At 45.8% G+C, this 26,500-nt stretch overlaps 1 protein-coding gene across 1 annotated transcript in view; it reads right to left on the bottom strand.

Moving 5' to 3' along the window:
• Positions 1-11,752: 11,752 nt before the first annotated feature.
• LOC143281664 (BCL11 transcription factor A-like) overlaps positions 11,753-26,500 on the bottom strand; it is an 88,444-nt gene continuing 73,696 nt past the window's right edge. The window contains exon 4 of the mRNA XM_076586911.1: positions 11,753-15,975. Coding sequence (XP_076443026.1) covers positions 13,223-15,975 — 2,753 coding nt within the window. The 3' untranslated portion in view covers positions 11,753-13,222. The remainder of the gene's footprint in view (positions 15,976-26,500) is intronic.

Here is a 26,500-nt window from a genome sequence, read left to right as displayed (position 1 = left end):
TGAGGTCTCGTGTGTAAGATGGGACTTAGCGCACGGAAAAGGACCCATGGCAACAAGGGAATTGTCCCTAGCAACAATATTGTAGGAGACTCCAGTTTGACAGTATAACGCACACACGTGCAGGCTTGTAAAACAATCAGAATAAAAGAACAAAAAGAGTGAGTGGCGCCGGATAACAGCGAGAGACTTTCCCCTTGGTAAAGAGATAGCGTCACGTGATGTCCAACACGCTGACAGCTGAGCTGTGGTTGGTTGGTTTGGATAGTGATGCAGGGTGTAGTGATCGAAGAGGTAGGGAGCTTGATTGTACTGATACAGGTGTTCTCATTGGCTTTTAAGTTTGTTTTCTTTTACCTTTTGTTTACAGTTTGATTTTTAGTTGTTTTTGGTCCCTCATTAGGGCTGAATATGTGTGTGTGTGTGTGTGTGTGTGTGTGTGTGAGGGGGGTGGAAGCACATGCCGTCCTGATCTGTTACCCTCGTTAATAAATATATCCTTAGTGAGAAAACATGTATGGTTTTCTTTGTAGTTCTGGAGTTAGTTTAAATGTTTTACACACACACGCACATCCGCACGCACGCGCGCACACACACATGCAGAGAGACAGAGAGGGTGGGGAGGAGAAGGAAGAGAAGAGAGAGGAGGCTGAGGGAGGAACAAAGATACGGGATAAGTGAGCAATAAAACAACAAACACATCTTTCTGGACAGAGGTTTTAATTTTTTTTTTTTTTTTATTGAGGTCATCCAAGTAGTACTTTTTACTGCAGAGTATAACAGTCACATTAGAAAGAACGAAAATTTGCTTTAAGCTGAACAAAAAAAAAAAAAAAAAAAAAAAAAAAAAGGTTTCAAAAATCAACATGGCAAAACGTGTTACCAAATACAAAAAGCAGCTCTACAAGTGAAAGGAAATAAACATAAAGCCAACCAATACGATACGAGCGGTAAGAGAGAGAGAGATGGGTGTGTGGGAGGGGGTGGGGGTGGGGGGACACAATAAGAAAAAACCCGAAGGGGATAACTGAAAAATAGTTCTGATAAGCCGTAATCTTTTTTATATATATATATAAAAAAAAGCACCACAAAATAAAAGTCACACTGACCTCTAACAAACAATGTTTAAATAAAAATTTTAAAAAAGTAATGCAATAATAGTATTATCATTTATAGGAGAGAAAAAAATTAGAGGAAGAAGCTTACGAACTCTTCCGCGATTATTTAGAAATGATTTCACATCATAAAAAAGCTCGTGCATGATAATCATGAGAGAGAAAAAAACAAAGCGAACAAAACCAACCCCAATACCATGCCACTGGGAAACAAAACAGAAAAATGTGAGCAAGAAAATATGCCAATAAATCGATTGGAAAAGGAAAAAAAGAAAGAAAAAAAAAAAGAAAAAAGAAAAAAAATCCCGGTCACCCGATAGTATTGATCCAAGAGAGACAAAGAGCACCAAACTTGTGAGATTGTGAAACAGCGCAAGATTGTTATAGATGCATCCGCTAACTTAGACATCAATCCACCTCCAATTAATCAAACTATAACAGGCGTGCGTGAAGTGTGTGTGTGTGTGTGTGTGTGTGTGTGTGTTGGAAGAAGAGAGTGGGACACGTAAGTAGGGGCGGGTTGGGGGCAGGTGAAAGAGAGTGTGGGGTTTAGGGAATCAAAACGAACATCCGTGTGTGTGTGTGTGTGTGTGTGTGTGTGTGTGTGTGTGTGTGTGTGAGTGAGTGTGTGTGTCTGTCTGTGATAACAAGACCATAACGACATGTTTAATGTCCCATATTATGAATGATTATCATTATGCACTCAGTAGATTTTTGGGTGAGTTCCACATTATATTTTTCTATGTCGACTGTATCCTGAATTTTAGTGAACACACATACACACACACACACACACACACAGATACACACTCAAAAACATATAAGACCGAGGTACTGAAAACTGATTGTTTGATTTAAATCATTGTGATTTTCAGCTGAAACAAAGTGTGAATTTTTTTTTCATCACAGGAAACGTCCACTTTTTTGTTTTTAAAATATTGATAAATTATGCAAATCATTTCATGTTATCAACTCATTTTAATGCATTCACCTGATACGTAAAATAAATGGGGAAAAATCAGTCGTACATAATTATGAAAGTTTGTCATATCATTTGAATTCATTACGTATTTTGTAATTTCAGTTTAGTTTATCTATATTTCTTTTTCAATGAAATGTATTACGCTTATTTCACCATTTTCACTTTATCACTTTAAACAGTCTTGCCATGTTTGTAGTGATAATTCTTAAATATTTGATTTTTTTTTTATGAAGATGATTGTTAGTCGATTATGCAGAATCTATTTTTGAGTTAGTCGATTATGCAGAATCTATTTTTGAGTATCAATTTTTCGAAAGGACCTGTGTGTGTGTGTGTGTGTGTGTGTGTGTGTGTGTGAGAGAGAGAGAGAGAGAGAGAGAGAGAGAGAGAGAGAGAGAGAGAGAGAGAATAATTTTCAACAAATGTCTAGAAGATAAATTTGATCAATTTCACAGAACACCTGCAGCCCAGTACCCCCCACCCCACCACATCTCCTAAAATGAATCAAAATGAAAGAAAGAAAGGAAAATAAAACCAATCTGAAAAAAAAAGAAAAAAAAAAGAATTAAGAATTATGGCACCGATATAAAACACTGAGAGAAACGCTGCGTGACAGTAGCGGTAGTGGTGACCAATGGGATCAAGGCTATCAAAGAGCTGACGGGTTGGGTACTGGAAGCGTTCATGGGGAACAGACACAATGGAGTACACCACTTGCCCTTAGTGTCTCGGTAAACGTAACATGGAGGAAAAAGAGACAGAGAGAGAGAAAAAAAGAAGCACAAAGAAACGAGCAATATATATATATATATATATATATATATATATATATATATATATATATATATATTACTCTCAAACACACATTTATCTTTTGAGTTGCTCCGCTCCTTTCGCTTTGCATAACCTTTTTTTTCTTTTTTCTTCTTTTTTTCTTACATTCTGAAAAAATAAAGTCTTTTTAACTGAACAACGATGAAAGAGAAACGGTCAATAAACAGTTCTTGTGGTTTAATTATCATCATTTATTTTATCTCTGTCTTTTTGTTCAAATTTTTTTACGGATTATAGTCAGATTTATTCTGATTTGTATTTTTTTTAAAACAACAACAACAAAGTGTGATTCTTTTCTCCGCTTTTTTAAAGCTATAAAAGCTCCTTTGTTATTGTCTTTTTTTTTTTTTCTTTTTTGGTTTTAACACATTTTAAATCTAAATCTCTCTTGGCTTGTACTTCTGTAACACAAAACAAAATATACTTTTTTTCTCCGCTTTTTAATTCTTTTCTTGTACAAAATATAAATCTTCTCCGCTGTGCAGTTCCCCCTTTCCCCCACCCCTCCCGTTCCACTCCCGCATCCCTTCTCCTTTATTGTTGTTGTTGTACAGATGGTTTCTCTCGTTTCTGTGTAGGTTGCCCTGAAGGGAAAAAAACAACAAAAAACAAACAAAAACAACCCCCAAAACAAGACTCACACAACAGCCAGTCCTACCCCCTTACTGTGGTCTTTGTTGAGGGGGCTTGGGGGGGAGGAGGGGGGGAGGGGGGCGGCTGAGGCACGGACCCAAACGGGCTGGCTGTCCTCTCGTGGGCTCCATGCATCCACGGCTTGTCCAACAACGAAACCAAACACAAAAGCTTTGACCTAAAACAATAAAATGAAATTTAAAAAAAAGAAAAAAAAAAGATGAAATAAAACAAGATAAATTAAAATAAAATAACATAATGAGTACAACTTGTTTCGCATGGAAAAAACAAAAACAACAAACAACTAAAATAAAATAGCATGAAATAAAGAAAACCACAAACTTAATTTACTCACCCCCTCCCCACCCGCCCCCCTCTCCAACTGCCCCCTCCTCTCCCATAAAGGGGGGCAGGATGAGGAAGGGAAGGTCGGAAGGGGGTGGGAGTGGAGGTGAGGTGGAAGCTGGAGTACGATTATACCCATAGTCTACTTTTTTCTGTTCCACGGACTGTTAACACTGAAACAAGACCATAGGAATCTCTCCACTGCCCCCCCCCCCCCCCCTCCCCGCCTCCCCCACCCCTCTCTCTCTCTATGTCGGTATCATACGAACACATTGACACTGTCGATTTTTATACTCATCATTTGTATAATTGTGATACGACGTGCCAGCACACACATACACACACACGCACACGCGCGCGCCCACGGAGAGTCTTTACGCAAACCCTGAAGGCTTACATAATTATAACAAGGGAAATGTTAACAACAATATTAATGATAATAATAATACTAAAGAAGAAGAAGAAGGGCATCGTTGTTTGGTACCAAAGCCATGAGACCCAGGGTATAAAATCAATATGGCTGGGAGACCTTTCCAGAAATTCCCCACGTGGAGATTCTACTTGGTCGTTTCGGTCACCTTGCCGCCTCTACCGACCTGCACAGGGCTTGTGCTGCTCAGGTGTAGGTTAGTCGGTCTTCTTCTGAACTGCCAAGGACTATTAGGACTATTTAACACATCTGCCCTTTTGAATTTCATTCAAATGCCAACATTTCATTGCCTACTTTTTGACCATCATTTTAAGTTTGGTTATATAGGCCGACTAAGGTTAAACTTAACTTAACCTTGGTCCGCCCATAACTGAAATACCAAGGACAATTTCAAGGTTAACCTTTAAACTTAACCTCAGTGAGCCTATAACGGAGGTGCCAAGGACTAACGTGCCCCTTGCTGACTCTTCATTGTCTAGTAATGATAATAATGATTACGACCACATCCCCCCCCCCCCCTCAACAAAAAAAAAAAAAAAAAAAGAAAAAAAAAGTCCATTCAACGCGAGCACAAAAAAAGAAACAAGGGGGTGGATGGGGTGCGTGGTGGGGAGTCTGAGTTGCTTATCCTCGATCAGGGCCAACCAACATTTGCTTTATCCTCGAGAGCAGGACAACAATCTTTAGCTTATCCTCGGTCAGGGCCAGCACCAACTTTGGCCATTGAAAACTCTATTGTGTAGTTCCGCTGAGACATCCTTCTCTGAGGTACCGAGTTCACTTGGCCAACTGTCGTCCGTCAGCTATCTCCGTTAGCCTGGCCTGTGTCCTTCGGGAATTACCAGTCAGCCGATTTCCTAAACAAGAGGAATCGAACTTAGCAGGATTGTTGACCTGGATACTATTCATCAAACTCCAACATGGACGACAGACCAGTGGACAAGGGCAGTGGGAATCTTTCCATCCTTCTCCACAACACAGTGGCAAGACAACGCGAAAACCAGATGTTGTAACCTCCCTTGTTTGCCACTACCAAACACGTCACTTTGTAAACTAAGTGTTGTAACCTCCCATTTATAATATATATATATATATAATAATAATAATAATAATATTCTTTGCATTGTTTTATACCAGTTAGAAACCTTATCGCCATTTTTTTCCACGAAAAGAAAAAAAACAACACACCCTGTACTTTGGGGATGGAAGAGGAGAAAGAGGGATTGTTATTTTCTCCTCGTGGGGTGAAATGGGGACTGATTGGGGCGGGGATGGAAAAGAAGGTAAAAAATAAAAGAAAGAATAACACATTTTTGTAGACCATCAACCAATCAAAACATGGGACGAAAAGGTCACCGTGAATATCGATAACAACAAAGCACATGAAAACACAAAATGTGAACCGAAACATAAAAAAAAGTCTGTTACACAAAACAAAAGGAGAGGAGGACAGTGCTTTCTTTTTTTCCCCCCATCAAAACACCGTTTAATTTACAGAAAATATATGACACAAGACTCCAATATTGTTCCAAGATTGTGATTATCATTCTTTCCCCCTCGAAGCTGTAGTGCACTCTCTCTTTTCTTCTTCGTAGTGGTGTTGTCCAAACTGCATCATCATCAACACGACAAAACATGTATGGCACCCAGAAATCTATGACCCCCCTCCCCCCCATTCTCTTGCAGTGTAGGCTCCACACCCTTATTCTCTTCGCCCGTTTGATACAAAACAGACAAACACTATGCAATAAATTAGTCTATTGCACATCTTCAATCATCGATGCGTGGCACTGTTATCGGCCACATGTATGACACTAGCACTTTTTCTCCCTTGAAACTGTGGGAGATGGGAAGGAAGGGAAGAGAGAGATAGATAGAGATGGGGTGGGGAGGTGGAAGTAACAAACCCATGTTAACGTTGTATTACCACGTGTTATATATATATATATATATATATATATATATATATATATATATATATATAAACAGCCAGCAAAGAAAAGAGGGTGAGATGAGCAAATAGAGAAAGAAGACATGACTAATTCTTCCTTTTTTTTTCCAGATTGTTCAACGTCAGAAGTTAGGACTGAAGCTGCTTTGTTACACAACTACAAACCACATACCATGCACCGATTAATTTCATGGGTGTCTCCCAACCAAAGATAATAATTATGATGATACTAATTCTGCTATGCAGCCTTTGTAGCTGCCCTCTGTTCACAAATGATCGATCAGCCGACAAATGATCTGGAAATTTTTTTTTTTATAGCTTTATATTCCAATGTTCGTTTGAAAATATATAATATTGGTGTTTAACAAAGATTTTGTTTTTATCATGCTTCATTTTTTTTTTTTTTTTTTAATGAATATATCATACAATATATTTTGTCTCGTTCTTTACCGAACTTTATCTGGTCACAAATATCAGTTTAAAAAAATATAAAACAAGAAGCTGTAAAAACGAGAATAAAAAACCCGAAGAGGGAAAACAAATGCAGAAAAGAATAATAAACAAAAAGCCACATGCTACACATACGGATCATTTTGCAGCATGATTTGTGTCTTACCATCTTTCATTTCCAGTCGTGCTTATCACAAGAATTAACATTGGCAAAAAGTTGACGATCAGTCTGATGTTGGCTCATGGAGAGAAAACACACATAAACCCCCATACTTTTTGTGGCTGTACCGCAAGGACAGAGTGTTAACATGAGTGGCGTTCTCTCCACTAACACGCATACAGGGAAATAAATCTGAACGGTATGAACATGCAGAAAAAGTCAAAGGTCAGTACCATCTACCACCCGTGTATTTACAAGCCTAGTGTTGTCCTGAACAAAAGAAGGAAGGGAGGAAAAAAAAAAAAAAAAAAAAAAAAAAAGAGATCGAAGAGCAAGGGCAGTAGAACAATCACAAAGAATAGTAGTAAAGATTTTCTTCTCTGTGCAAAGCATCCCAGAGGGGTTGATAGAGGTGTGCGGTTTAAACCGATTCTTGCACAACCAGTAGAGTGAGTAAAACTTGCACAAAGCAATGCATCTGTTTCATCCCGGCAGGTAAGGGGCGTGGTATCAGCCTGGATCATCAGTAGGCATTGACTGTTGTTTCACAGCAACTTCACTGTCTGAGCGGTTGCATACAAACCAACAATTTCCGTGAGCGGTAGGTCCTTTAGGAACAGGACCACCACTTTCCGTGTGTGGTGGGTCCTTTAGGAACAGATATCTGCCCCACTCAAATGGCATCATTCTTTTCGCGCCATTTCGTCTCTTTTTTGTTTCCGCACCACCTGTTATTCATTACTATATTTCCGATCTATCATTTGCCCACTTTGTCTCCTGCACAAACTGTCCTCCACCCCATAATGTCGTGATGAAACAGCTGCATTGAGATCCAGAGCGGGCTATGTTCTCAGAATGCTGCCTCAGGTTTGAATGTACACACACACGTGAATGACGTTCGATCCGTAAAAGACGAACGGTAGAGGTACTACTAACTCAGTTCTACCAGCGTTCTCTGGAAGCCAAGGGAACACACACACACACACACAAACTCCAGCGTGGCCGCATGTGCACAGTTTGTCCGCAATATGCACACGGATGGGGTGGACGTTGGTAAGGGTGTTTTCCCCCAACACAGGAATCTGGGAACAGAAGAGGGGCAGGTTAAAGAGAAGTTAGTTCAGGGTACAGTAGGGGTGGAAGTGATCTACATACCATCCATTTCGTGCCCCGTGCAGTGGACAATCAAAGAGAAGCGTGGTGACGGCATCAAATCAAAAAGTAACATCATTCCTGTCAATAAAAACTTTTTTTCTTTTTTGTACTGCAAAACCCTTCATCACTTCATAAAAATTCGTTATATATTTTCTGTTCATTTATTAAATGGCAAAAAGAATACGGTGTAATGGCAGCACGATTCAAAAGGTGTACGGGCAAGATAAATTGGAGGTCGGGTGTGGGCATTGAGGGGAGTGGGGTAGTGGGGCCTCCATCCACCCAGGGGGTGTCAGTAAGTTTGATGAAGTCGTGGCTCATTTCAGAGTGTGAAACTCCTATGGCACTGTATGAAGCGTCTGGGTTCAGTGGTCACAACAAACACCGACCGCCAGCTGGTGGGAATGGACCTGTTTCTGTCAGTCCTTCGGGACTGGTCTCTCAGAGAAATTGAACTGACCAATCAAACACTCGAGTTTTGACAGGGACAACAGCAATAACTATTAAGATAAGAAATGTCGACAGCAGCAATATCTGGGATAAGCTCCGAAAAAAAGACAATAGCAATATCTGGAAGGGTAAAGTCCGATTAAGTTTTTAAAAAAATCATTTGCATCCCTTCTGAACACCATTTTGAGCGGCTTTAGCTTCACTCTAAGTACAGCCAATCAAGGCCACGCCATTATAGTGGGGTCCTGTACGGGATAACGATTCTGCGCGAAAAGCGTTTAGTTGAACAGATGGATACATGGCAACTGCTGTCTAGGCTAATCAGTGTAAATGGACTGTGATAATCTGTGTGGCGAGGCGATAGCAATGAACAGGGGCGGTAATTTGTAGTGACCAGAGTTGTCCTTCCCTGCCTTACTCGGCTGTCAAGGGCAAGCAACAGAAGCGCTCTGTTGCCAGGTTTTGCATTGCGACTGTTGATATAAAGCCACTGTTGCATCCGGCAACGGTCTACTGCTGAGATATTAGCCTGTATCTCGTTCCAATGTTTAGTACTGAAAAGGAATATTTTCATTAAAAATCATTTCACCACCATTTCTTTCGTTCTTTCTTTCTTCTTCTTCTCTGTTTCTTTCTTGTTTTGAAAATTTGTCAAACAGCAATATAGTGCGTCAATACATCTTACGATTTCCAATCGCACAAGCACGCACGCACTGAGACACTTGCTTTTCTGTGAATTTGCCCAAAACAACCGAGGAGGTGTTTTTTTTTTCCCCGTGCGGAATGAAACGAGGAAACTCCGGCAGGCAGACTGACTGTCTACACGTATTTATGTCTGTGGAATGGAAAGGACAGAGCAGCTGAATGCCCAGAGACTGACTACATGGTGAGAGAGAGAGAGAGAGAGAGAGTCGCACGAATTACTTTCTGTATACTGATGTCTTAACCAATCATGTCACTGCTGGTTCCCACCCGGTTCCCACCCGACCCCCCTTTAACGTTTGTCTTCATGGGAGGGAGGGAGAAATATACATGGCACAAAAAACAACAAATAAACGAATACTTCATCAGTTGTAGTAGACTATGAAGAGCACGCGTAATCAACATCTTCACTTACTTCCCGTATCTTTACAATGGCAACATCAGGCTATGAATGATCCACACATCACTCAAAAAAGGAGACAATGTGTAAAAAAAAAAAAATTAAAAAAAAATTAAAAAAGGGGGAAAAAAAAAGAGAAAAAAAAAGAGGGGGAAATAGCGGCCAACCAACAACAAACCAATATTGAATAAACGATCCGTCTATGTACATCTCAGATAGAAACGCTCTGAATATTACACACACAAAAGACAAAAAGAAAGATCTGAACAGAATACAATCCATCATCATCATCATCATCATATCATCAAATAAAGACACTTTGAAAACATCCATGAAATCTCATATCATCATGATATAAAAATCTTGTTGCCATATTATGAATGATTACAGACAACAAAGAAATGTGTGAGGCACTATGGCACTAGAAGTTCAGTGTACATGTATACATCGTAACACAAGCCAACCAGGAGGACAACTCGCTTGAGCACCGAGAGACAGACAGGGAGTGAGAGAGGCATATAGAGAAACAGAGAGGGAAAGAGACAGAGACAGAAGAAAAAAAGTGAGACAGACAGAGGGAGAGAGAGAGGAGTTCCGTGTATGCATGCTGACGTTCATGGCACCACGTAGAACAAAGCACGGGTACAGAATATGATCTAAAACAGTTCTACATGGCCACAAACAGCAAAAAAAAACAACAACAAAAAACCAAAAAACAAACAAACAAAAAAACCCCAACAACAACAACAAAAAACAACAACAAAACAAAAACAGAATGACTGCAAAACCACAAAAAACAAACAGTACTACAAATCATACCATTAATCAACAAGAAAAACAAACACACAAAAAAACATAACAACAGGGGAAACTAGGGAGAACAACTTGGAACTTGACCAATCAATTGTTTGCTTGCACGACACACTGAGGATTCCTTAAGCCTTTAGCGGGACGGAATATCTCTGTCTTGTGTGATTTTTCTCAACTTTTACTTTCCGCTGCAAATCATTTTCCTGTGCCGAAAAACTGACGGCACATCGGCGAAATGTACCTCAATTGTGGACGCAACTTATTTCTCAAACGATTCTTACTGCTCTGTTTCACATCCGAAAGACTGTCTTCCATCCAAAAGACTGTCTTCTGCTAATGCTTCCAAAAAACCAAGCACTCCTGTCAGCGCAACCCTACTTCTCTGTCCTCGATCACTTCAACACAATGTACTTTGATTTCACCAAAAACAGTTCAACAGAAGTAAGAAACGACTGTTACAATACCAGACATGCAAAGCAACGCAAATAATGAGCACTACACTGTGATCATAATCATTATCAATTCTGCAAACATATAACTGTCCACATAATTATCTACTAAAATTAACCCCGGCACTGGGATAGATTTTACAGCATGCGTCCTTGTATATATATATATACGCTTGTACCGATACATAACGAGAAATGAATAATCAACCCATCAAAATTCAAAGGAGAGGAAAACCGATTAACTCTAACGCCATTTATGTCTTTTCCTGTCATTTTTTCTTCTTTTTTTTTTCTTGTCTCTACGGTCACCGGTAAAATATTCTCTTGAATCGTAACAATAAAGGTTATTCTATTTGCTATAATGATTCTAAATTAGAAATTCCAAAGATAAATCTGAAAAAGGAGATTTGAAAACAATATAAAGCGAAAAGCGGGGGGAGGGGATGAGGGTGGGGGTTTAAGTGCGGGGAGTTAACATAAAAATGTGGACGCTAGGCACTCCTTACATCCACTCAAATCAGTCAACAACAACACTGAAGATCCAACGAAAGGACACGAGAAGCTCAAATAACCACACTGGCATCATCATCACCACAGCCGGAGGAGGAAGGACAAAAGGGTGAAACACAAAAACCACATCAAACGCCTGTCTCCCTCCACCCTGACACCATTGGCAGTAAATCAAACACACTCTTCTGAGTATTATCATTATCAAGTGAAGGAAGCTGTGTACAAAACAGGAAAACGTTTCTCTTGTCCACTTTCAGTACACACACCCACCCACCCACACCACGCGCACACTCATATACACAAACGCGCGCACACAATCACACTGTAAACCCACAGATATTTGTTAACACAGATTCATCCATAAAGTTGAGAGAGAGAGAGAGAGAGAGAGAGAGAGAGAGAGAGAGAAACCAACAATCATATAATCAACGGTTAATTATGTCACACTATTACTTACGGTTAGTTTCAATCAATGTTCAAAATTACCTTGAACAAAAAAATCTAATGTGTTACAACATCAAACTCTTTGTTAAATGAGAAGCTGAAAATTCACAAGCCACAAACCCGAAACTGTTTGCACAAACACACTGTAATTCGTTGCAGAGTAAATAACATTTTTTTGTGATACATCTTACAAGTTTCCGACGTGAAAGAAAGCTGGCTATCTGCTTACTTCGAAGAAATACTTTTCACCCCGATCTTCCTATCCAAAAGATAGCTTCTTTTACCAGACACATAACTGTTAATGAATATATGCTCAGTGTCAGTGCGGAGTGGTCGAAAGTTACTCAGCTGCTCAGTTGGTGATGGTGGTTCTGAGCTGGGAATTTTTACCAGAAGAAATACAAGACAGGATCTGAATGCTAATTATTTACAAAGACGCGCACAAACATAGCTAAATATGGCACACCACGAAGATTTTGTTGTTTTGTTCTACACTTGAGGCAGTTTCATCTTATTACTACGTTATTGTTGGGTATAAGACAGGAGAACTACCTACCCCCAAACCTCACACACACTTAGTGTATGATTAAGGGCACTGCGTAATGTGTACCAGGTTTTTTGCTGCGAATTTGTATATAACCCAGATTGTCGATTCTACATCGACTGGAAGTCTACACGTTGTCTTTTGCATTGAACTTGTCGACAGTATTCCTCACTATCGAAACGACCGTCAGTATCATGTATCATCTACGTCATGAGCATAATGAGATTTTCTGCTTGTCACCGCTCACTCCTTGCATCTGCAAATTCTACACAGAATAACGAAGCAGCCACAACCTGGTTTTTGTTGTTTTGCGTGAACAGTCCGTTTAAGTAAAATGTATTTATTAGAAGAATATGGCACAGTTGATTTTGCTCATCCAGCGACAAATCTGTGAGAAGCGTGTATGCCACGAGGAGGTAAGTTCAGATCTCAATGGTATTTCTGTCAATGGCACAGGTGCTCGAAGGGCAAAAGGAAGCTGTACAAGAGACTGCCAGGCATGGGCCATTTCACGTGTTCTGTATTGAAACTTTTAAGTCATGGTAAGGTGACCCACCCACAGTTCACAAAAACCAAGAATGCTGAAGCGGCCACCTCCTCGGCTTGTAAGGAAAAAGTGATCATTTCTAAACTGTCTGGTGACCGCTTCAGTGCTGAAAGGTTCCGTGGAGGACAAGACATGTCGTTGCCAACAACATGATGACCATTGGAAGCTGACATCAAGACAGGTCGGTCTCCCCTCTCTCACTACTATCAGTCACAACTGAAGTGTTTGTCCTCACAGTGCTTTTGCATATTCTTGGTGAAAGAACCTGAAGAAGGGAGGGAGGGTTTGGGTGTAGGGGGTATGAGGGGAGAGAATCAACAAGCCCAATCCGACTTGATATCTGCTGCCTGCCTCTCCGCTTCCTTCTCCAGCGGACTTTTCTCCAGAGAGGTTTTGTCCACGGTGAGGGCCATGGGCACCATCGGTACTTTGTCCACTTCGCCAGGACTGCTGACCGGAGGCCGGGGTTCCAAAGCCGCTTTCTCCATGGTCAGCGCCATTGGCACCATGGGCCCTTTGTCCACCTCGCCAGGACTGCTGACCAGCGGTCGGCTGTCTCGTGCCGTCTTCTCCATGGTGAGGGCCATGGGCACGTCACCAGGACTGCTGACCAGAGGCCGGGGATCCAAGGCCACTTTCTCCATGGTCAGCGCCATGGGTATTAGAGGCCGGTTATCGGGAGACCTCTTGTCCAGTGCCAAAGCCAGGGGCTCCTCTCTGGGTGGCAGGGGCCCCGGCAGGCCGGTCAGGCTGGGGGCGGAGGAGCTGTGGTTCGACTCTGAGTTCTCCTGCTCCATCAGCGGCACCGCGTTCGTTTCTATCACCTGGGCGCTCACCTGCTCGGCCAAGATGCGCGCGTTGCGGCTCTCCACACACTTCCGCATGTGCTTCTCCAGGGTGCTGGGAACGGAGAAAGGCATGTTGCAGAACTTGCACTTGTACACGTCTTTCCCCAGACGGCCGTGGGTCTTCATGTGGCGCGTCAGCTTGGACGACTGGGCGCAGGCGTAGTTGCAGAGTTCGCATTTGTAGGGTTTCTCGCCCGTGTGAGATCTGCGATGGACCGTCAGGTTGCTGCAGTTCTTGAAGACCTTGCCACAGAACTCGCACGTGTCGTTGCGCCGACTGTCCTTGCGCGGGATGACGGAGCCCCCGTTGCTGGCGGTCAACTGGGCGGCGCTGGGTCCGGGCTTGGAGATGGAGGTCAGGCCCGCCATGTTGGCAGGCGGCACCTTTAAGGCACTGTCGCTGATGGCCAGGCTGGCGGGGCTGAAGCCGTTGTGGTTGTCCCGGCCCAGATCCCCCACCTGCAGGGCAAAGGGCGGGGGAAACCCGGGGAAGAAGGAGCGGCCGTCAGGCAGCCAGCGGGCCAGCCCCGGGCGACTGAAGATGCTGGCCGGGGACCCCGTGTCTTGAAGGATCGAGTCTCCGGGTTCGCGCTTGATGGACTTGTCGCCCAGCAGATCCGTCTTTCCCAGGAAGAGGCCGCTGCCAGGCCGCTTGGCGCCGGTCCCGTTCTCGCCTTGCCCGTTCTCTCTGTGGGCCATGTTCTGGGCTCTCTCCTTGTGGAACTTCTCGGCCAGAGCTGCCTCAAAGGCTTCGTTGTAAGGCTGGATGCAGTTGAGGCCCGAGTTCTTCATCACCTCGCTCACCAGACTGGCGGAGGCGCTGCGCTTGGTGGGGGTGGGGGCTCGCTCGTTGGGGCTCCCCGCCTGGCTGTGACTGTGGGCCTCCTCCGCTCTCCCTCGCTCCACCTTGGCCAGCTGAAAGCCGTCGTTGCTGTCGCCCTCGGCGCCACTCTCATAGTCCCCGTCCGTGAAGTCTCCCTCCATGTCCTCTTCCTCATCGTCGTCGTCCTCCATGTCCAAGTCGTCGTCATCTTCATCGTTGTCGTCCAGGTCGTAGGCGTCGTCGAGCTTGTTGCGCGTGGAGTCCGGCGTGCTGCTGGTGGAGCGGACACTGCCGTCAGAAGACACTGTGGCGTTGGAGGTGAGGGAGGCGTTGCGCGTGCCCGAGGTGGAGTGCATGGAGTGGGTCTTCATGTGCCGCTTCAGCTTGCTCTGCTGCGTGCAGGCGTGGGGGCACAGCGGGCACTTGAAAGGCTTCTCCCCGGTGTGGGACCGCCGGTGCACTATGAGGTTGCTCTGGAAGCGGAACATCTTGCCGCAGAACTCGCACGACTTGAGCTTACTGGGCAGCTGGGACGACAGCTCGGAGGAGGTCTGGGGACCGGGGGCAGGGGCAGGGGCCGGGGCAGGGGCGGGGGTCGGGGAGGGCTCCTTGACTGGCTGCACCTTGTCCTTGTCGGCCCGCTCCCCGTGGGCCGGGTCCTGGCTGCCCGTGCTCTCCCGCCCGCTGCCACCGCTGCTGCTGTCTGGGCCTCCCCGCGACTCGCGCGCGTTGGGCTGGAGGGGGGTGAGGACAGGGGGGGTGAAGGGGGTGCCAGGAAGCGGGGAGATGAGGCCGGGCGGCAGGGTGGTGTTGGCCAGCTGCTTGAGGCGCTGCGAGTAAATCTGGGTCTCCAGGGTGGACATACGGCGCGCGGGATCAAAGGCGGCGTGGGCCAGGTGCGGCTCCATGGCCGGGGGGATGGCCACGCCCACACTGCCCACCAGGTGCGGGGGCCGCAGGCGGTAGTGCTCCAGCAGGTCCATGGGCAGCTGCAGCTCGGGGGGCCGCCCGAAGGGGCTGGGGGGTATGCGGCCGTCCAAGGGCATGCGGAAGGGGGTGAAAGGGTTGAGGGCGCCCCCGGCCGCGAAGGGGGAACTGGGCCCGCTGCTGACGGAGGAGGGTGGGGTCCGGTGCTCGAAGCTGGACCGGGGAGACGGCGTGGCCAGGTCCGGGGTGCGCACGTGCACGGGCTGGGGGTGAGAGTGAGTGCGGGTGTGGGCGGGCTGGGGCTGGGGCTGGGGGCTGGGCTGGTGGTGGTGGGAGGCCGGGGGTGTGGGAGTGCTGGCGGCGCCCAGGTTGTATATCTTCATACCGTGCTCCTTCTGGGCGTGCTGCAGCAGGGCCCAGGCTGAGCTCAGCGTCATCCGGCACGCCTCGCACACGAACTTGGACGGCTCTGCAACAAGTCAAGTTTAACAAACCTTTAAACTCTTTTTGGAGCATTGAGGAGTACAACTCTCTCTCTCTCTCTCTCTCTCTCTCTCTCAGGCTTGGATTTGTCTTTCTCCATGACGTCCAGAAGATGAGGAATTAAAAACTGGTCGATTGGGACAACGCCGACAATACTTCTGAGGGTATTCTGTTTTGAAATTACCATGCAGGACCTGTCAGTAATGGGGCTGGTAATGATGTTGATAATGACGATGATGATAACGATGATGATGATGATGATTAGGAGGAGGAGGACGGGGATTTCTGAAGTGGAGTGAAGAGGTAGAATATGAGGAAAAAGTATCTTCGCGCGCGCGCACGTGTATGTGTGTGTGTGTGTTTTGTGCGCGCACGCGCGCGCACGCACACACGCTCGCTTACACGCGCGTATGCGCACAGCGGGGGATACTGGGAGTGGTGGGGGTTCCAGCGTTCATGCCATTCCAGCCATTTGGATGAGTGAGGTGTGCACGTGGGAGAGTGGGTTAGCAGTGTGCCAGGCCCTCCCACCACAGCACAGCCACCACACAAAGGGAGGCAGTGGTAGTGCTCTACCATTAGGGCACGCACACACACACACACACACACACACACACGGGGGCTGAGAGGAAAGGTGGAAACTTAAGGGAGGGGCGGGGTGTGTGTGTGTGTGTGTGTGTGTGTGTGGAGAGGGGCGGTGTGGGGGCGGTGGGGGGGGGGGCGGTAATGACGAAGAAAAAGAGATTGCAAGGGAAAAAGGTCTGGAGGTGGGGTGAAGAGGAGAGCATTATTTATAAAAAGAAAAAAAAAAAGAGGGGGGTGGGGGTGGGGGACAGGGAGTTGGTGGTGGAAAGAAGTCCGCAACAACATTCCATCGGCAAAGCGCCAACTGCATCCATCTCGAATCGCTCGCGCTCTCTCAACAACTACCCACTAACTCACTCACCGACAAGACAAACACAGCACAGCAGCGTCAGAGGTGCAATGCCTGGATATGGGTGAGGAGGGGTGGGAAACGGGTGGGGGTAGGAACCGAAGAGGGACAGATGTGGTAGCATGGTGTAAGAAAAAGAGAAAGGGAGAGGGGGGGGGGTCAGGGGGGGGGGGGGGGCGGCTGCAATGACTGTGGGATAACGAGGAAGCGAGAAAGCGAACCAGAGAGAGAGAGTTAGAGACAGAGAGAGAGAGATTCAGAGACAAGAGAGACATGATAGGATGGGTGGTGGCCAGTAAAGCGGACGAGCTGATGAAGAAGCGGGACGAGACACAGAAAGAGGGTTAAAAAAAAAAATTTTAAAAAAAAGAAAAAGAAAAGAAAGAAAAGAAAATAAGTCCATGGCATCTTGACAGTGTCTGCAATTTATTCTTTCAAACTGCAGTACCCCTTGTCCCTCCTCCGGCTCCCCTACACACACCCTCCCCTCACCCCCTGGTGCCACTCTATCTTCCTCCCAGACACGCCAACACACTTAGAGGGGTGGGGGTATGGGTGGCAGCAGTCCGGATTTCACTCCCCAACGGGCATGATTGAGGAAAGGTGTGTATGAGAGAGAGAGAGAGTGGGGGGGGGGGGGGGGGCAGATTCGTTGACAAGTTATACCGATCAATCAAGTCATAACCCAACGCGCGTTATATTCAGTTGTTGAACATGGTGATGGCTGTCTCTCTCTCTCTCACCCCCCCTTCTAAATGTTTGTAAGTCAATTTAAAGGATGAATCATATCGCTGCCAGTTCCCGCAACTAGACATCTCCAGGATCCAGGACAGCAACAGACGTAAAGAGAAAGAGAAGGTGGGGGTTACGAATGTTTAATCAGATCAAAGTCATGACCCCATATTGAAAAGGTCTACACATATGTGACACAAGATGCAATCATTTTTCAAGTGATAATTCACAGCTGAGGAAGTAAAAGTTGAACAAATTCATTAGAGAGAGAGAGAGAGGGAGGGAGAGAGAGAGGGAGAGTGTGTGTGTGTGTGTGGGGGGGGGGGGATACAGGAACGTAAATACAATGAAAATAAGGGGGGGGGGGGGGGGAGGACAGTGCTGAACACGGGCACTTTGTAATTAGGAGAAATGTTTTTACATCATGATAACTGAAACGTCTGGTTAAATATCTTGTACGATAACAAAGGATTATAATCACAGAAAGAACATGGATGGATGGTATTGTATGGTGTTTTATGTGTGTTGTGTGTTGATTTTTGCCGATGTCAGTCTGAAAGGAGTGTGTAATGTGTACCTCTGTGCTTCACTACAAAATGGACGTTAGTCTGATATGTGAAGTGTCTGACTTTGTCCTGCGTTGCCAAATGGATGCCTCTGGTGAGGGAGAGAGAGAGACAGAGAGAGAGAAAGAGAATCTCTGAAGCAGCCAGGAGAGCTGGGATGAGGGAGGGGGTTTGTGGTGGGGGTGGTAGCGAGCGGGGAGGAGGTGTTGGGGGGCGGGGAGGGGGGGGGGGGTAACAGAGATCACGCCTTTTGGTCCGGTGCCAAGGACACGAGGGCTTGGAGGAGCAGAGATTGCGTCTTTTAGGGCAAGGGGGAGGAAGAGTGGGGAGGAGGAGGAGGGGGAAAGGGGGGGGGGGAGAGGGGCACTGGCTCATTTGGACTGGGTAAGGGCAGTGGCCTCCCCTTGCTGATAAACTCCCCTTGGAACTTCACCTGCCTGGGGCTGGCTGGGCCGTCCACCGAGGTGTAGCCTCTTTGTACCGTCCGCCTCTCACACGCTTGGGTCCTTTTTTTTTTTCTTTTTTAAGGCTTGAAATAAGGCACCGACCTAACAGCCTGCTAGCAGTATCTGGTATACCACTATACTAGCGATCTTCAAGTCTTGTCCGGGGTCAACTTCCGCGCCGCTCCACTCCACGCGACGGTAAAGTTGGCATTGACTGGTTCAGCCGTTTCATTGACCAGTTGGACAGCTTTGAATTTCACTCCCTGTAACCCTCTCACTGCTATAGAGTGTGGCAGTCATTAAAAGAGCTAACACCTGACAGATAAGGTTGAGATTACAGGTCAGGATATCAGTCACCGTTCTTTACTTTGGTTTTCACCTTACTGAAACTGCTGCATTTACATTTGTTCAACAAAATCGTGCACACCTCTTTAAATGACATTGGATTTAACTGCACTTGAAAAAAAATGCCATGCTGATCTTGTTTCACGAAGGTTCTGCAGTCGAGGGGTTAACCAGATAAACATAATTATACCACCTTGTTCTTGCCCCCCAACCCCCTCCCCTACGTATCACCGGTCGTTTAACACCGTACCGGAAATCTGCCATCACCCTCCACCCAGTCCCTCTCTCCCCCTTCATCTTAGACCACCGACGCGCGCGCGCACACACACAAGCATATACACACACGCGAACTAATAAACTGCCACTGAACTTGAAAGACAAAGGCTTGAGACTGTCTGAGTCTTGAGGCTCCACGACTGACTTACGACCATAAAACATCTGCTTGCCCGGACTGATAAGGGCGAGGGGTTGTGTGGGGGTTTGAACCACGAACACGAACATCTCTACCCCGTGCACCTCTCCCCCCACCCCACCCCCACCTCCTTTATCTTCAGTTTTCAACGCCAACAGCGGGGCCGTGTAAAAGCACCACCAGCAGGCTGCTTCTGTCTTTCTCCTGCCCCTGCCCCCATTCTAACCAGGCCTCCAAATCCTCCCCCATCGTGGAATACGAGTCTGCCTCGCCACAAACCAATGCAAACTACCATCTCAGCTTCCACCCACTTAAAAAAAAAGAAAGAAAAGAAAAAAGGACAAAAGACCAAAGCCTATAAAAAGTAGGGCAATGTGTGCCAGAAGCTACTGGCGCAAAGGTCTGAACCCCCCACCCCCGGGGCCCCCAAACAAAACACCTGCACATGCAGAAAGTCTGAGGGGAGGCAGCCTGAGGTCTAGTCTCTCGACATGTGCCAGGTCCGCGGTTTCAGAGGGAGGAAGGGAGGGAGAGAGGGGGGCAGTGGTGCACACACACACACACACACACACACACAGGGTCCTGAAGGCCAAAAGGCGATGGGAGGCAGAACAATGTGAAGCTGCCCTGCGGGAGGCCAATTGTGCAGCTCCCTCCCTGTCCCTGTGTTGTACTGGGGGCTCTGCTGTATTGTACACTACTGTACTGCGTTCCGTTGCGCTGTCAATCACGGGGGGTGCTCACGCAATCCGTGTGATGTGGTGTTGGGTTCTGTGCTATTGTTTTGTACTTGCGTGCCTTTCCCATTGTCCACCATTTGGTTTACAGCCCGGCCGGCCGCTCAGTGATGGGAAGTTTAGAATAGGACAGAAACATAGCAAAACACCACACACACACACACACACACACACACACACACCTATTTTGATAAACATTCTTTGGACAAACATTCCTCACGCGAAAAAGTGTCATTCACATACTTCGGACACACATCCATTACATGAAAAAGACTCATTGGGAACGTTCATGATTCTGACCTTTAACATTTACCCTCGGTTGTTTTCTGTCGTTGATTCAATGACTCCTTTTTTTTTTTTTTTTTTTTATTTATAAAGTCCATAGAATAACCACCACTACTGTTCTTTAACTGTACCTATATTTATTCAGAATATTCATATTAATTCCAACATCGATCTACTCTGTTTCCCTTGGTCACCATAAAAAGCCCTTTCTTTCCAACACTTTTTGTTGTTCATTTTTAAATGGTTACATTCAAAAGTGAAAATTAACAATTTAACTACAATCACCAATATGTATAAGACAGAATCCCTCTTTCCAAGAATCTTCGCTGTTTCGTGTTGCTGGGTTTTGTAGAGCATTGTACGACATAGTATTTGAGTGATGGCAGTGTGGTGTTTCGTACTGTATTGGAGTGCCCTGCATGCGATTCTTCTTTGTTGTCCAAAATATAAATTTGCGATGACAAAACGGCTTTCTCTTAAAAAAGAAAAAAACAAAAAAAAACAACACAAAAAAACATGGACAACCTTTTAAACTTTTAAAGAATTTATCACATCACTCGCATCACTTACACAATCATATCAATCACACCATGTAAGCACTGCTCTCTTTGTAATCTATTCCAGAGAATTCACTGCTTTTTGGTTTTTTAAACATACTTTTTATCATTTGAAGATATTCATTCTCGATGTATTCTTTACATGTGCTGGCTGAACTGATGCTACAGATCGGTTTTTCGACTCCAGAGGTTAAGACAGAATTGGACATATCGGGACCGCCATTTGGGAACTGAAAATATGAGGGAGAGGTGGTTGGTGGGAGCCGGAGAAAGAGGATCGCAGGTGGAGAGGGGTGGAGGGGTTGTTGGGGAAGTTGGGGGAAGAGTGGGAAGGAATGGGGGTTGCGGGGCTCTACACAGTGTTGTAGAAGTGTCGGCCGACTTGGACAACACAAAGCCAAGTTTCTTTGTGCTGCTGTTGAACTGAATGAAGAGCGTCTGGTAACTGTTGGGGAAGCGTTTTCTTTCTGAGCCTAGCCCGGTCTGTTTTTTACCATCACTCTTCCTACCTCAACTCACGACAGGTTAGCCGTTTATGAAGTTCTCATTACAACGTTTGGCAAGTCCGTGGCGATAGATCACCACCTCTCGAAATGAAAAGAAAGGCTATTAGAGAGAGAGAGAGAGAGAGAGAGAGAGAGAGGGAGGGAGGGAGGGAGAGGAGGGTGAAGGGGGGGCAGGGGAGAGATGAAAACAGAAAAAAAGGTACGACCCAGAAAGGTCAGTAACCTTTCGCCTCTCTATCCGACGCGGTCGGTCACAAGCAAGGAGAGCAGTTATGTAGCACGCTTCGCACAGCCGCGCTGTGAGCACAGAGCAGTGTACTCCTCTTCTTTTTTGCCTTGGCTCCTTAGTTGGCGTTGTGTTCGCACCCCTACCAAGTTCATTTACCTTCGTCCCACGAAACATGAACCCGACCCTTCTTCACCCCCCGCCCCATCACCCTGACCCTCTCCACTTTTTTTTTTCTTCCCGATCACGATGACAGTGTAGGACATGTCTTCGGCCATTGTCCTTTCTGTCACTGTGGGCTGCTCCCATTGTCTTTCTCTCTGTTTATCGGGTCGATCTGTGGGCATGTGGCAGACAGACCAAATGGAGGATGTCAACTGGAGAAAACTGCGGGAGAAAAGATCCAAGGGGAACTAGGGGTATGGGTGTGGGTGGGGCCTGGTGCGTGGTGGACGGGTGACGGAAGTCGTGGAAAAAAAAAGTCCACTAACCAGAAAGTTTTCACACACACACACACACACAGAGACAGACAGACAGAGAGAGAGAGAGAGAGAGAGAGAGAGAGAGAGACTGCACGAACAGATACACACACACACTCCTGCAGTCCCACTGGACAATGAACATCAACTTTTTAATTTCCTTTCTAAAAAGTTTTAAGTCGAGAAAACCCTTTAAATCATATACACTTATAAAACAACTCGTATAAAATAACTCATTTTATGGACTGATTCACCGACGCGTTCATTCCGTTTGTGTCAGTCTCTCATGTAATATAGAGCTTGCGTTCGCCACATTGAACGAGTCATTTAGGTTGTTTACGACTTTTCACGAGCTTATTGTACACTGCAATGCCCTTAAATCATATTCACAGCATTTTTACGTTGCATTTTTTACAACGTTATACGGGGTGTGTATGTGTTTGGGAAGGGGGACCTGGGGGTGTGGGGGGTGGAGAGGGGTAAATAATAACATAACCCACAGTCACTGAGTTAGTGCCAAAGTGCATCACATTGCAGATCAAGCCATCAGCCATTCCGACATCAACTAGCGATGAATCGAGCTAAAAATCTGCCGCTTGGAACAGAAAAAAAGTGATGAAAAACTGTCTGACGAAAACCTATGGCATCGAAACAGTGCCATTTCAATAATGATGACGATAATAATAACAATGATAATGATGATAATAATAATAAGAATGATGATGATAATTTCAAAAGCTCTTTCTCTCTCTCTCCCTGTATCTCTGTCTCACACTCGGTCTGTCTTTCGCACGTACGCACGCACACCTGCGCGACAGGATCTCTTCCCCCCCCCCCCTCCACACCCCCCGCCTATCCTCCTCCGTCTCTCTTAACCGGTGTCTTTAAGTCCAGCGTCGTTTCTCTCCAATGATATCCCATCCACTCCTTCTCCCCACTCCCCCACCCCACCACTCTCCCCGAGGCTTCTCACCTGGACACCTTTGTTAGGCTAATGTGTCATCATAAGCATGGCCAGATAAGTCGGACTGTTACTGCCGCTCGCCTTTTCTTTCTTCTGCTCACCCCCCGTCCTCCCTCTTTTTTTTTTTTTAAAACCCTCTCCTCCTCCCTTCCAACCCAGTTTCTCAACATCATTTACATCCTCCTCCGACTTATCATCCCCACCATCATCGCTACCACAACCACCACCACCAAACTCTCATTAAATAAAGAAGAAGAAAAAAGGGGCGGGCGGTGAGGTTTAAAAAAACAAACAAAAAAAACGAAGCAAGAACAGCTGCCATTTCGATGGAAATGGATCGAAGTAAGGAGGAGGAGAACTAGGGGAGAAGGAAGGACAGGAGGGGTAATCTTGTCATGTCTTTGCCTATGCCAACTTCTTTTTCTCTCCCTCTAGCCCAGACCCCCCCCCCCCCCCCCCCCAACTGCAGGAGAGGAGTTAAATGGGAAGAGAACCATAAGGAGGGTGTGGTGAAGTGCGGGCAGGGGGGAGGCTGTGGTGGCTGAGTTAGGGTGTGGGGTTGGGAGGGACTTAGCGTACATCTCTGATTATAAGCAGCGCTGAGAACACAGATTGGAGGGGAGGGGTAGGGGAGGAAGGAGGAGTGGAGGATGGAGAGGGGAGGAGGACTGGGCTGAAGGATGAGGAGTAATGGCCCAAGACGTCTTTTCTCAGAGACGTAGACGCGCGTGTGCATGCATTATGTGTGTGTGTGTGTGTGTGTGTGGGAGGAGGGGGGGGGGGAGGGGGGGTAGAGAGAGGGGAGAGGGAGGAGGGGGGTGCTGTGCGTGCGTGCGTGTGCGTATGGATATGGACATACATTTGAATAAGTGGTCATAGTTCTTTCATATATGCCTAGATCTGAGTTCGTATACGTGCTCGCGTCGTTGTCAATACAAGCTGCCTCCGTGTGTGTGTGTGTGTGTGTGTGTGTGTGTGTGTGTGTGTGCGCGCGCGCGCGCGCGTGAACAAGTACTGTATGAGGGTCTCGACCACCTGCCTTCCTTCCACTGACAGAATTCCGTGTCCGCCCCCTTTGGTACGTCATCCGCAAACACACACACACACACACCGTCTCTCCCTCCACTCAGTCCCCCCCCCCCCCCCCCCCCCAACCACGCTTCCATCTTTCAAAACAACGCTCGACTTAACCGTCACCCCCCCCCCACACACACACACAACCCCCTAGCTCCTTTCCCTCCCTTCTTTAGTCTCTCCCTTCACATCTCCTCCTTCTTCGCTTCCCCCTCCCATCCTTTCCCTTCCCACCCACCAACTGCTTGGGCAAACCAACACACACACACACACACACAAAACAAAAAAACAAAAAACAAAAAAAACAAAACAAAAAAAAAAAACCCGGAAAAGAACAAGAGTGACCAGAACAAAACTCGGCGGAGATAGCAGACTAGAAAAGAAGAAAAGAACTGAGACCCTCGAGACTATTGAGCATTTTTTTTACTTTTAGCTATTATTATTTTTTTTTAATTGACTTCTGATCTTAGGAGAGAGAGAGAGAGAGAGAGAGAGAGAGGAGGTGGGGATGATACGTCTAAAAACTTACGATTGGATAAGGTGGTCGTGGTGGTAAACAGGGACAGAGGGGGGATGGGGGGGGGGATTGAGGAGGTGGAGGGATGGAGGTGTGGGCGGGCAGCAGGGGCTGGGGAGGAGAAAAGAAAGGAATAAAACATAAAAATGAAGGATCAACGAAAAAAAAAAAAAAAAAGAAATCTATAGATACACAGGGTGTGGGGTAGGAAACTGACGAGAAGAGAAGGAAGAAATGAGATATACATAAAATAAATAAATAAAAAAAGAGAGAAAAAGAAAGAAGAAAACACCAACGAGAAAGAAAAAAAAAAGGGTGCGGGGGTTGTGGGGTTGGGAGGGAGGGTCGGTGGGGAATAGTCAACAGAGATAAGCAGAGAGACAGACAGACTGAGAGAGATATATATAATGGACGAAATGTTTAAAAAAAATGGTTTTTTTTTTTTTATCTGTCTCATAATAATGATGATGATGATGACAATAAAGAAAAAAATCCTTGCAGTCACAGACAATACATGTGCCCTGTAGCTGTGTGGTACGTGCTCACCAGGGGGTCAACATTAAAACCTGCGGCGATGTTTCATCTCTAAATGGACTGACAGCCGGCGAACGTACACCACGGGTCGTCATGACATCCATTGCCAAATTGGATGTACACACACACTCTCTCTCTATCTCCTATCCATCTGTCAATGTGTGTGTGTGTGTGTGTGTGTGTGTGTGTGTGTGTGTGAGTTTTGATCATGTATGCCCGTCTGCATGAGGACTTTTTCCCTTCATTAATGTGTGTGCTATTTGTAATGGATGTTAATTTGCAAGGACAGTTTGGAAGAATAGACCACATCTAAAATCTTAACTCTCTCTCTCTCTCTCTCTCTCTCAAATAATCACTGAAAATATAACAGTGAACGTGTTTTATAAAGCGCGGAATCATGAGCGTAGACAAATCAAAACGCTTTCACATCCAACTTTTACGTGCATGATTAATTGAAAATAAAGGATGAAATACAAAACGCATCCCCCCTCCCCTCCTAAACCACGTCATTTACTGTGCATTAAAACCTACTGTTTAAGAGCGAGTGAATTTTCACTGTTATAGCGTATATGCGTATGCGTTGCAGACAAGATAATTAACGAGAAATGTAATCAGGTAAATTAGCTGAAAGATAATTATGCGCGTAACCATTTGGAGAGTGATACTGCGAACATATTGTTAGAATTACAGCCCCTGTGTGTGTGTGTGTGTGTGTGTGTGTGTGTTTAGTATTAAAGCCACTAAAAGAAATTAGTATGAATAAATATAATTCTGAACTGAGCGCTCTCCCCCCCCCCCCCCCTCCCAGCAGCTTCTTTTGTCTTTTTCCTCCCTGGTTCATGTCAATGACTGATACGGTCCAGCCCCACTCCTCCCCTTTATCAACTCCCCGCCACTCCCTCTTCCCCTCCCTCTCTCTCTCTCTCTGTCTCGCTGGCTCGATTTGCTGGTCCCTACTACAACCGCCGCCACCAGAAAATTAATGTACTTCCATCAAGAAAATAAACGGAAAAGCACACTTTTCACTTTAAAATAGGAGAGAGAAAAAAAAGAATTTTTTTTTTTTACAGCCTAAAGGAAAAAAAAAAATTAAAAAGTCACCTGGCCCTGACACAAGGAACAGAAAAAAAGGGGAGAGGCTGTATTAGGAAAGGCAAGACAGGCCTCGACACCCCTCCACCACCCCTCCCTAACCCC

This window comes from Babylonia areolata, chromosome 4 (genome assembly GCF_041734735.1).
Source record: "Babylonia areolata isolate BAREFJ2019XMU chromosome 4, ASM4173473v1, whole genome shotgun sequence".
NCBI classification, from domain to species: domain Eukaryota; kingdom Metazoa; phylum Mollusca; class Gastropoda; order Neogastropoda; family Buccinidae; genus Babylonia; species Babylonia areolata.
This window is presented reverse-complemented; position numbering and strand designations above follow the sequence as displayed.